Genomic DNA, 12,610 nt, shown 5'->3' on the forward strand with positions numbered 1-12,610 from the left:
TCGGGGCCCCTAAGTTCTGCCGATGTTTAAAAACGTCCTCTCTCTCTTTCTGACCCCTAAAAACCCTTCCTCCTCATTTCTGCGAAGCTACTTGAACAGCAAAGGAAATACGGGTCAAGACCCTTTAAGCCCCAGTCTGCTTTTCCCTTCTTGAAGGGTTGTGGCTATTTCTCAAGGGCTGTGTTTCTCCACTTTGCTGACCCAGGAAACGTGACACCTTGTGACTTGGGGTGGCAGGTCAGCAGGGGCACCATCGCGGAGGACTGGAGCCCCGTGCAGAGGCAGTGCTTGTTCCAAGCACTTGCTGGCCTCAGGGCCCCCCACTCGGTTGGTGACCTCTGGGAGCCTGCTCTTTGGGGTCCTCCCAGGTAATCCGCCATCTTGACTTTGTCCAGAAAAGTGTCAGGGAAAGAACTGATTCTCTCAGAGCCCTGGGCTTCTCAGAATACTTGTAAGTATTCAAATGCCAGGAGTTAAAACAGGAAGGGTCCTCCTGGTTGCTCAGCCAAACCCCCTTCATCCTTGGGCCTTGGTCAGACCTCACCTCAGCCATGAAGCCACTTGGGTCTGATAAGACTGCCTCTGGGGGGTGAGAGGCTGCACCACACTCAGCCATCCTTCGTCCCTGCCAGTCTTGAACTCCTTCGTGCCCTTGGCCGAGTAAGTTGGTCTATGAGGTCCTTGGGGTGGAGCTCATGACCTGAGCCCAGAATGGACACTCAGGGAGCCCACGTGGCTGACGGACTAAATCAGCTTAGACCCCAGCAGGAGAAGTGGCGGGCTCCCGGCTTTCTGACTGCTCACAGCGCCTCCTCAGCTCTGCTTGCGAAGACCACTTCCGTCCCTTACAATGTTTTCCTGGCCTGGCAGGGTAACCAGCTATCTCCAGGGGCACCCCCAAAGTGGTACCTGAGATTGTTGCCCAAAGAGTTCAGGAGGTTGCCAGGGTGGTGGCATGTATCTGCGTCACAGTGGGATTGTGGGCCTCACAGAGGACGCCGGGTTACTTCTCAACATAGCGTCAGGTTGTTGGCTTCTGCACCCTCTCCTTCTCCCATGGGAAGCTCTGGGGAGCCCTGTGAGCTCCTCAGACTCTGGGTCTTTGGCTGTTCATCACGGAAAGATAAAGGTGGAGATCAGGCTCCTAAAGGCTTGGTGGCAGGTAGACGGTGGACCCCTGGGTGTCCCTCTGGACAAGGCCCCTCTGAGACACCGTACTGTCTCTTGGAGACAGGGAAGATCCAGGTTTGGAGGGGAGTTGAAGCGAAAATAACCTGGAGACCATCCTCATTACAAAACAGAAGAGAATATTAAGTACAAAAGTATTTCCTGAGAATGAGAAAAGAAATCACAATCAATGGAGCCTTGGAGATTTGGGCCCTTTTTATCTGAGATCTCAGCTTACCATCAGTGCCTCTGTAGAAATGCTTCCCTCCCGCCCCCCTCCAGAGCTCTCTGTAGCTCCCAGGACTGCAAGTAAAGGGCCCCGAAGCTTAAGCTTTCTCTGCTCCAGTGAATCACTTCTGATTGAAGTCTGTGCCCACCCTGAGGGGAAGCTGTAAGCTCCCTTAGAACTCGAAAGAAGCACAATGAGACTTGTCATTTTTTGCCTTCTACCCCAAGGACCTGTGGCCACCAGCTGCCTGTCCAGCCTTGTGTCTCTGCTTAGCGGGGCTGCATCTGGCACGGTGCCCCGGCCTTGGAGGCCACCAGTCAGGCTGACCATGTGGACACTCGGGGAGGAGTTGGGGATGTTTCGACGGAGAGCTGGGGGCCACAGACATCAGACCTTGCGTGGAGGGAGCCACAGCCCCGCGGCACTGTGCTCACAAGCATTCGTCTGGGCGGATTTATTTTTCCCCAGTGGCCAAGAAAACAAAACCCTGACTTTGTCCTCCAGTTCTGTTCTGATTTGGGGCTCGTGGACTGTGTCTGCTGCCTGGCCGTGGTCGGAGAGAGGAACTGCTCCAGACGGACACAGAGTGCATGACAGTGGCTTTTCCACATGCCGCTGAAGGTTTTGATTAAAAAGGTGGAAGAATGGGGTGCTTTTTCTTCCCGTCAGCCAGAACTTAAACCAACCCTCGAGTGAGGAAACTCTGTCCGAGGCTGCCGTTCGGTGAACTCCCTCCTTTGTCTTCTGGTCATGATTGTACAAGCAGGTTTCATTTCAAGCCTGGATTTGGGGTTGAAACGAGCCCCGCTTCGCCCACCTCCTGCCAGTCCCAGTGCCCGTCCCTAGAGTCAGGTGGGCTGGGCCGAGTTAGTTCATGGAACTCAGAACCAGCCAACCTGAGGGGTGGCAGGGAGGGAAGAGCAAGGAGAGAGGAAGCCTCTGGTGCTTTGGGTCATGTTTGGAGGGTCCTCCTAGTCACCTTCCCTACCTCCTAATTTTACAGGTAGTGAATTAGTGTGGATTATTGGTGGTAAGTGGCAGATACGTAACTCCCAGTTGCTCAAGCAAAGGAGGAGTTTATTGGAAGGGTGGGGATATGATGAAACTGGAAAGGAACACCAGCTGTACATGGGCTGGGGAACCCTGGCACCAGGATGCTTACCCCAAGGGCAGCTCCAGGTTCTCCCCCAAACCTCCAGCCCACAGTTGCCGCCTGAGAGAGGCACTCCCACCTGTTGTAACTAAGAACGTCCTGAAGAACTCTGGCCCAGTTGTCATGAAATTAAGGTAGACCAGATGACCTCATGAGGGTACTTCTGATGGACAAGACAGTCTTGCTTTCCACCTCCCTCTTCCCTGCAATGAATGTGAATGTATGGACACACATGTATTCAGCAGCTACCCTGAGCACCTCCTGTGTGCCATCATCAGTTCTTTTCAGTGAAATAGAGCAGAGAGATTAGAGGTCTTGTAGCCAGGCAGGCCTGGATTTGAATCTCGGGTCCACCCCTTACTAACTATTCTGGCTAGGAGCATGTATGGAGTACTAGCCGTTCACCCAGCATTGTACCCGATTCTGAGGAGACAGGAACAAACAGCCGTCCTGCCCTTCAACGAGCTATCTGGGGCTCAGTTTCCACATCCATGACCCTAGATCAACAAACTCCACCATATGGCCTTGTTCTGGGGAGCAACAGAAGTATAAATTTGTGGGAAAACTCACATCGAGGGGGCCAGTAACTATCAGGCCAGCCCCCCTCCCAGGCTCCCACAACCGCCTCTGGCCTTGGCTCGTGCTGGAGACCTGATTCCCACCCCCGCCCCCGCCCGTGGCCAGGCCCTGGCGGCTCTGTGTGCAGGGCTTCCCGCGGCTGACGCAGATCCCCTCGTGAGGGGTCAAGTGGTGGCCAGGGTATGGCTGTGGGAGTGCCCCTCCCCTGTTCCTGTCCTGGAGGAGAAATGGGAAATGGGGGTGGCCCCCCGAGAAACAGCTGCCTCCGCCCTGGTTTGGGCCAGACAGGCAGCCCTCGAAGCAGCCCTTTTTGGAAGGCAGGGGGCCCTCCCGAACCCCTTTTCCTGCTCAGCTTTTCCTGAAAGCTGAGTCTGTCCACACTGGGAAATTGCAAATCGTTTACATGGGGAATGTCAGCTGCCCACATATGAAAATACACACATCATTAAGCCCTAAGTGCTTGCGTCTGGAGATAGGACATTCTCCTGAGCTGACCTTTTGTTCACTGATGCAACCGCTGCTCATGAGCACGAGCTCCTCGGTGGGATGCTTTCATATGTTGAAGCGAAGCATATGTTGGCCATTAGCCTGCGTGTGTGTGTGCGTGCGTGCGTGCGCGCGTGTGCATGCTTGTGTGGTACGTATGATACCACTATACAAATAGCATTAATCCAAACACGCAGAGTTCATTTCATCTCATTCTCCAGCCCCCATGGGCCTCCAAGACCAAAGTCCCATCCTCCTCGGGAGATCTGAGAAGGACTGTGACATTCTTGGAGGATATGGCGGTGCTTAGCTTAGGGCTAAGGCTCTCTGACTAGATTACCTGGGTTTGAATCCTGTCTTTGCTCCCATGCCAGCTGCGTGACCTTGGGCAAGTTACTTAACTTCTCTGAGCTTATTTTTGCATCTCTAAAATGGAGATTGTAATAATTAAAACCTACCTTGAGAGGGTTAAAAAAGATAACCCCATGTAAAGCTTCTAGCACTTAACATATGGTAGGTGCTCAAGAAATGGCAGTGATGGTGATGGTGACACTTTGGGATTGGGTGGAAGGTCTTGTCTGCTCAGAAAATCAGCTTGGATGAGGTTCTATTGGAAGTGGGTCCTGAAGACTGGGTGGAATTTGGACATGCCCTGATGGGGCAGGAAGGGCTTCTTCCAAGGGAACACGCAAAGGTCCAGCAGCTAGAGAGCTAGAGCTTCCCAGGAAGAGACGAGTATGGGGTGAACATCCATGAGCAGAAGGCAGGGGCGAGAAGCAGATCGAGAAGGGCATTTGGGGCCAGGGCCAAGAAGGCAGTGGGCTTTGTCTTTTGGAGTGGAGACCATCTGTGCTGTGTGGTTTGGAAAAACTCCCCTGGCGGCAAGAGCAAGTGGTAGCAGGTAAGAGAAGAGAATTCTTGAATGCAGGGCCGTGAGGTGGGGACGGAGAGGAGGGGTGGGTGGGAGACATACCAGGGTTAGGGTTGCTGTATGTGCATGTCCGTCTGTGAGGTGGGGACAGGCTGGATTTGAGTGGGGCCAATGAGACCGAAGCTATGTCCCTCCCCTAGAGCTGGCCCAGCACACCTGGTTCCCGGCTGGTGCAGCTCAGCCCTTCCAGGTGTTAATCCTGGCTGTACCGTGGGCCACAGTGTGACCTTGGAGGGGTCCCTTCCCTTCTCAGTCCTTTGTCTCAGTTAACCCATCTGTGCCATGAGTGACTTGAGCCAACTGGGCCCTGACGGATCTTTCCAGGGGAGCCCTCTGTGCTCTCTTCCTCCTGTTCCACCTCAGGTCCTGTATCTGTGAGCAAGTGTAGGCTCTGTGTTTCCAGAAGGTTCTGAGGGTGACCCCAAGGGCACTTACTTCGGGATTGCTGATGACTACTAAGGAGGTGTGGGAGGTGGTTCTGAAGAGCCTTTGACAGCCCAACCATGCCTCCATCCCTGTGTGTCTCCAGAGACACCAGCCACGTACAGCTGATTCCTTCTCCCGTCTGACATCTTTAAACCAGAGACTTTGAAGCCAGCAGATGCTTCAGGAGCAAGGTTTTCAGACATGTGGCGTCCCTCACTCATGCAGGAAGTGACGTCCCTTTCTATTGCTAGTCGTCCCAGTGCAGCGGGAGACAGCAGTGCCCACGGGGAGCAGATGCAGCGGTCCATGAGAACCAGCCTCACAGAGATGGCGGCGCCCCGTGTCAGTTGCTTATTTAATATCTTCTAGATGAGTCCTCCTCTCTTTGCGCACCCCCTCCCTGCTTTCTCCAGCCTCCTGGCCTTTGCCCCTGCCATGCTGGCCTCCTCCACCCTTGTAAATCCCACCTCTCCAGCACGGTCCTGCGCTCGCCTTCCCTCCCGGGGGCTCCCTCCCAGGCCGATTTCTCATTTTTCCCCTCAAGTGTTATCGCAGAGGCCGCGCTCCTCAGGTCTGAGACGAATCACTCGGTAATTATTTCAGGGGTGCCATCTGGCCTCCCTACTCCGAGGCCGGGAGGCCGGGCCACCCGGAGAGTGTGCAGCGAAGCGCGCCGGGAGGGGCTCACGGGCGCCACCTGGTGGGCAGACCGCTGGGCGGGCCGAGGCTGGATGATCCGGCCTGCGGAGGCAGAGCTGGCCGTGGGCCGTCGCCTGCCCTGGGGCGTCACGGCTCTCGCCGTGAAGTCAGTGAGGGTGGGCGTCGGAGCACCCTAAGCAGCAGAGCCTTGGGTGCGGCAGGTGATCAGCACCTGCTTCCTGGGTTGAGTACCAAGTAAAGCACCGTGGGCTGGCTTCCTGCCCAGGCCCGGGCCCTTGCCTCCTCACCGCCAACCCTCCCTCTCGAGCGGGCCTGAGTCCCCGAAATACCCGGGGTTGTCCCGCTTCGGGTTCGCACGGAAGGCCCTTGGGAAGCGGCAGTTCTGACCTGGGAGGGGTGGAGCCTTGAGCCCGTGCGCGCCCGGTGGCCCTGAGGCAGCTCGGGGCTCCCTGTAGGTACGGAGTTAGCCAGGACGCCCCCCAGGCCAAGCGCGTGGGCGCTCCGGATGCGCTGCCAATGCTGGGGATTATAAATGCAGCTTCAGGCCCGGTCCTTGCTGCTCGGCTCTTCCATCCAGTCGGATCTCCCACCGCCACCTCCCGCCACACTCCCCATCCTCTGCTTTACGAACGACCTTCTCTTTAGAAATCCTGAGGCCTCCAGGGCACTGATTCATCACTGGTCATCCATACTGTGCCTGCGCATTGCCGAGGTTAGTGTTTTGGTGGAGCAGAGGGTAAGAGAGGTCTGGCTTAGGCCACGTGTCAGAATTTAGGGTCACAGGCAGGCAGTGGAGGCAGCGTGAGGCCCCAGAGAGCTTCACGGGGGTGGGGGGTGGGGGGACAAAAGGGAGGAGAGGGGCCTACAGGAGAGTGAAGGTGCAAAGCCCACTGGCCCCCTGCATCCAGCTCAGGGGTCTTCCCTCCCTGCATGCCAGGTGGCATGGCGGGGGGGGGGGGGGGGCTCTTCTCACTGTGCTGTGGTACCCAGAAAGACACCCATGCCTCCCCACATCTTGCTGCCTCAAAAGGTGCATTCTGGTTCACATGGGCAGCGGGGGCTGCCTGTATCCCCAGAACCCGTGCCGTAAGCATCGGGAACAGCGGAGAGTGAGTCTGGGCCACCAGGGGAGGAGGTAAAAAAGAGCAGATATTCTGAGGGATTCCGAGGGGGACTTAGAGCCTGACACGCATGGGGGGAGTCTGTCCTACCAGGTGAGGGCCCAAGTTCCTCTGGTACAGGAGATGGATTTAAGGTCAATTGCTCATTCTAAAGGGGGATGTAAAGCAGGTTCTTTCCCCCAAGGGCGAAGGGGGCTTTTATCCAGAGGCACAGACTGAGAGTGGATAAAGCACACCTAAGCTTTAATGCCCCCTCTGTTCCCCAGCAACTTCGGGGGGAAACGGTGGAGAGGAGCCTTAGCCAAAGAGGGGAGCACGGTGCAGATTCTCTTGCTCCAGTTGTGATTTCAGGGGCAAGACAGGTGCTCCCTGCCACCTAGAGCTCCTCAAGGAAGCAGAGTTCTTTTCTGTCAGTCTGGCTGGAGGGGAGAGGGCGGCCCCCAGCAAGCACAGCCATGTCCCCAAGGCACGTCATGCTGTCTTAAGCTATCCCAGGAGTTGGCCACGGAGCAAAACTTATGAGCAGCTGGGTGTCATCCTGTCATCAGAGTGGACTGTCAGGCCAGGCTGGGCATATGATCACATGGAGGCTGGCCAGCTGGTGAGCTTCCATGCCCAAGAGCAGCAGGAAGCTATTCATGGTGGGGCCTCCAGCAGAGAAACTCTGTCCTCAATTTCTTCCTCCTATCCTCGGAAGCTGCCCCACCAAGAGCTAATTCCACACATTTCGGAAGAAACTTGGTGCCTAAATTCACACTGTGGTATTAAAAGTCAAGGCCTGCTAGCCGGAGCTACTTGAGACCATCTGGTGACCAAAGAGATAAAGTGTCACTTCAAAATATTGCTGGCCTGAGAGGGTCCCAGACCCCAGGGGAACCTGTAACAGAGACCTCCAGCAAGACCTGTTCTCCTGGCCGCTTTCAGCCCTGCCAACGTCTAAGGGCCTTAGGGCTTTCTCTGTTTGATTAGAAATTAGAGGGACATCTTTAACATGGAGGACGATGGTCCCCAGCCTTCTCCCCACTCTGACCCTCAGCTTCCCCCCAGAGGGACAGTTCCTGCTAGAAAGAGCCACAGTGCTAACCACAATTCTCCTGGCATTGCTGAGCCCACCTGGCCCCAAGGATACACTCCCTCCCTTCCCTAGCCCACCTCACAGGCCTCCTGGGACCAGAAGGGATTAGCTTCCTGGAATGAGATCTGAAACTGGAATCCTGCCTTCAAGCCACAGGGGATGGTGTGCAGCGGGCTGTGGTTGCTGGGACCCCAGAGCACTCAGAGCGTCTGGTGGCACTTTGTCTTACGTGATGTGTTAGACCTTGCACTCAGCCTAGGGTGAGCCTTCTTCATGGGTCTCCCTTGGAAGCGGACTTCTCTGAACTGGAGGGGAAGGACCGATACCTTCCAATTCTGTCGATGCACATTGCAAGTGTCCCATGGAAATGTCCCCTGGTTGCTGCTCCTCTCACCCTCCTGGCAAGTTTGGGTTTCAGTTCCCAACTTAAACTGGCCAACAGCTTCTTACTCCCTTACTGGCAGAGGCATTACTCTCTGGAGTCACTTGAGAGGGGGTTTGGTTGGAATTGCTTCATCTCTTCATGTTGAGCCAGAGACTGAGTTTAAACCCATGGTCATCAAACCGAACGCACTGCTACCCACTCATTAACTCCTCTTAGGGCTTTGAGCATGGGCAGCATCCCCAGAGCCCTCCCACCAACCCACCCCCGAGAATGAGAGCAGTGGGACTCCATGTGCACAGCTGGGTCGCCCCTAGACCCTGGGCCACTCCTCCCATCGGCTGAGGAGGAAGCAGAGTATGGTCCTCCATGGGAAGACCCATGGGGCGTGGAGGTCTAAGCCCAGATTCTGCTTGACCTCTGACCCTCTCCTCCCTGAAACCTTTCCCAGATGACCCCACCCCGTAACGATCTCCCTCTCTGAGCCCAGGGGCTCGTTGCCCTGAGCTGTGCCATCTTCCATTTCAGTTCTTCCTGCCCATCCTGAGGGCTGAGGGGCTCCTGGGAGATGGGGGGTGGGCGGGAGGGGCACAGGTGGCCCAGACACCCGCCACCTTCAACCAGACTCACTCCAGACCCACCCACCCAACTTGTGTTCACAACCCCTGTCTGCCACTTATTGGCTGGGTGACCTGGTGTCAAATGACTGAACCTTTTTGGACCTCCATTTCCTTGTCTGTGAAATGAGCATTATAGTAGTATTTACCTCTCGGAGCCGTGACGAAGGTTAGATGAAATAATGAATGTAAGGTCTTTCTCACAGTGCCCGACCACAGTTGGCCTTCAGCAGGGGCAAACCAGAGCTACCCATTGGTTTTAAATAGTGGGTCTGTAGATAAAGTTCATTTGGAGGAGGAAGAAGTTTGCTGGAAAAAAAAAAAGTGTGAGAGCCACTGAGTTTCAGTGGGCCCCTTTTACACACGACCCCATGTAGCCTAGAGAGGCGAGAGAACTTCCTGCTAGGATATTACCTGATTTCTGTCTTTCCTGTCTTGTTGGAGAAAATGTGCTTTGCAGTCAGGGCCACACTGGCTTCACCTTTTAACACCCCCACACCATGCCCAACGCCAGGTTCGGTCCACTCCGGGTAAGGGTGGGTCCTCCCGGGGTGGTGTCTGATGGCAAAACAGGGGTGCAGCTGAGTGCATACAGGTGGGTAACCCAGGTGCCTCTTCTGAGGTCCAAGAAGTGGGGGTTTCTCCCCATGACTGCCCCACCCAGCATGTCTGTTTGGTCTTTGCTGACTCCTCCCAGATTCAGGTCACATCCTGGCACGCACCTTGTTTCATGTCACTCCTTCGCATACGTACCGTGGACACCAGCTCTGTGCTGAGCACTGGGCCCTTCAAACCAAGGTCGTCTGGCCATCAGCTCTTATGGCGCAAATTTGCCCATGGCCTCCGTGTTTGTTTTAGGATTCGATTGCTCTGAAGTAGCCCAGAGTTACTGATCCCCAAGAGATTTCAGCTGCCAGAATTCCCAAGAAAGTCCCCCAAGTCTTAGAAGCGACCTCCCCCCCCAACTGTCAACCATCTCTGCAGCAGCTCCTGCCTGTGACATAGGGGATGGAAGCACACAATGGCCCCAGAGGGTGGGCCGGTGCTCGGGGCTCCAGTTTCTTGGTGTGGGGCTCCTTCTGCAACATCGAGCATCTTTTCTGCATCAAGGTTTTTAGTGTGGGGGGAGGAACGGGGTCAGGGGGAGGGAGCCACCACCACCCAGGGTTGGTGATGGCCAACAAGCCTGCTGTGTGGCGTCATTGGGTGAGCCAGCAGCATTTACCTTCACCGTGGCTGCCCCCCAAAACCTGAGGCTCCCCCCACCGAGGGGCCCTGATCTGGAGGGGGCAGAGCCTAGGAGAGAAGAAAGAAGGAAGGGACTCAGGAATGTGGGCCTTCAGAACCACGATGAATAGAAGATGAGCCACCAATTTCATTCATCCGGGTCCTGCTGCTGTGGGTGCCCCTGCCACCCCCGGAGTTGGACCCCCCCACCGCAGAAGACACCCAGTTGGCCTCTCAGGGAAATCATCTCCATAGTCACATTTCAGTAGCTGAAAGGAGAAAGCAAGCCTTTCAGATTTCAGCATCTTTGGGGGAGAAAGATAAATCTACATTCCATCTTTCTGGGCCCATTCCTGGCAATTTTCTCAAATATCCCTGTAATTTGTTAAAAACCCACCTCATCAGCCCAGCTGGTGGTGGAGGGTGAACAGTCAGAGGAAGGGGGCAGGCTTCTGGTGGTCCTAGAGTCCTCCCGGCCGTGGCTCCTGCTCGTGGGCAGGACACAGAAATTCTCAGAACTGTCCTTTCATGCTTGAAACACTCAGGCCGCAGCTTCCCGTAAAAGAAGGGAATGACAGTAATGATGTTTACTGCACGCTCCCTACCAGGTACCACGGTCTGGGCCACTTGCCTGACCCAAAGGATTCGTTGATTCTCTCTGGGAGAAACTGTTATTCCCGAGCATCTTCCTGATAACGGGGGACTGAGTCCCAACCAAGGTCCCACAGCTGCAAGTAGCAGGTCTGGGCCTTGCTCCTGTCAGTCAGGCGAAGCTGTGCCCACGGAGCACCCCTCTTCTGCTGCTGAGCTGTGCTTTTGCTGGCCCTTCTGCCCATTCCAGACCTTCTCACGCAGGACCTCGAGGCTGGGCAGGTGTTCACCTTGCCCTCTGAGCAGACAGGCCCAGCCTGGGAAGGGGCACCTGCAAGCTCCCAGGGGGCTGGCCGACCAATCCATCCATGTTGCACAGCTCTGGACACACATCTCGTTCAGGTCTGACCCCAAGCCCAAGACGCAGGGACATCATTCTCAGCGTGCTGCAGATGAGGCCAGCAAGGCTCACAGGAACCAAGTGACCTCCATGAGGTCCCACAGACTGAAAGTGGCAGAGCCAGAAACCTGGCCCTACCAGGTTTGGGAGGTTTGGGAGTCCTTCCCAGGCACCCAACCCCCACTGGGCTCGTTCACCGCCTCCCAGCCCACAGCCACCTCTGCGCACCCCTGAACGCGGCATGTGCTCAGGGCCTGGAGTGGGCGGAAGAGGTGGCGCCCCGCTCCCACCCCTCACTGACACGTCCTTTTCTCTTCCTCCAGTCCCCAGTTTTCATTGCCCAAGTTGGCCAGGACCTGGTCTCCCAGACGGAGGAGAAGCTCTTACAGAGGCCCTGCAAGGAACTCTTTTCTGCCTGTGCACAGTAAGTGCTCCCTCGCTCCCCAGGCCGGGCCTCAGGCCCTTCAGCCTCCTGTCAGCCACACAGGGCCCCGGAGAGAGGCTGCCCCTACCCTCCACCTGGAGCGCCGGGCACCAGGGCAGGTCTGCCATGCCCCGGGGGCCCCAGCCAAGCCACCCAGCTGTTTGTATACTTCTTAGGAAGGGAAAAGATACCCAAGTGCCAAGTCCAAAGAAAACATCTGCCTCCAAGGGTGTTGAAAGCAAGTGGCTCTCTAGGCTGTTGAGACAGAGGAATGTGCAAAAACTTGACCCCGTCTGGGCGGTTTGGGAGTCCTTCCCAGGCCCCCAACCCCCACGGCTGCCAGCAGCCAGAGCTGGGTAGCGCTGCTGTGGGGCGGGCGGCTGGAGGCTGCCTTCTCAGCCACACCCCATCACCTCGTCTGTGGGCCTTAGGGCCATCCTAATGGATAGGAGACAAGTTGGTGGGTGTGCTGCTGGCCCGACACCGGTGAAGCCCCCACCTGTCCCTCGCACACATCCCGGGAAGGTGCGCACACGTGCCTGTGTCCACACAGGTACCCTACGCCATACGCTGCACACCAAAAACCTTCCGGAGCCTGATCGCCCCCCACGGCTTGCTGTGCGCCCTCGTTCAGCCTTTGCCCCACAGACAGCGGGGCACCTGCTGCATGCCTGGCACAGTGATAGGTGCTGAGGGTGCCATGGTGAGCAAGAACCCAGGCCCGGCTTTCATGGAGCTTAACAGCCAGGCGGGGAGGACATGAAAACCAGTGACCCTGTGCACTGTGGGACGAGCTGGGAGCCCCCTGTTGAGAATGGACATTTAGGGAGGGCCGGCCGAGGAGAGAGGCCCCCCCTCCCCGCCACGAGGAGAAACAGACCCGGTTGCTGTGCTCTTGGAGCTGGCTGAGGGTCAGATATGACAGTGGGTAAGGCCCCTGGGCTGTCACTGTGACCCTGGCCCCTGCTCTCCTGTTTGGCAGGAGACAGCATCCAACAAGGTCTCCACTGTACATGCTGCTCCCCCCCACCCCGTCCCGCACCCACAGGTCCCAAGTGCCTGGGCTAGATTGGGCAGCATCACCACGTTTTAAAGGAACGAAGCCCATCCCTGCCTACAGCCAGCTTCAGAACCCTGCGGGC

At 56.5% G+C, this 12,610-nt stretch overlaps 1 protein-coding gene across 2 annotated transcripts in view; it reads left to right on the plus strand.

Moving 5' to 3' along the window:
• The window catches only part of GRK5 (G protein-coupled receptor kinase 5), a 212,015-nt gene that overhangs the window by 172,158 nt on the left and 27,247 nt on the right, over nucleotides 1-12,610 (plus strand). For both annotated transcript variants that reach the window (XM_035030137.1, XM_035030135.1), the window contains one exon: nucleotides 11,368-11,468. In XM_035030137.1, the coding sequence (XP_034886028.1) occupies nucleotides 11,368-11,468 (101 nt within the window). The remainder of the gene's footprint in view (nucleotides 1-11,367; nucleotides 11,469-12,610) is intronic.

The sequence above is a fragment of the Mirounga leonina genome, unplaced genomic scaffold, assembly GCF_011800145.1.
Source record: "Mirounga leonina isolate KUSES-001 unplaced genomic scaffold, KU_Mleo_1.0 Mir_114, whole genome shotgun sequence".
In the NCBI taxonomy this organism is placed as follows: Eukaryota; Metazoa; Chordata; class Mammalia; order Carnivora; family Phocidae; genus Mirounga; species Mirounga leonina.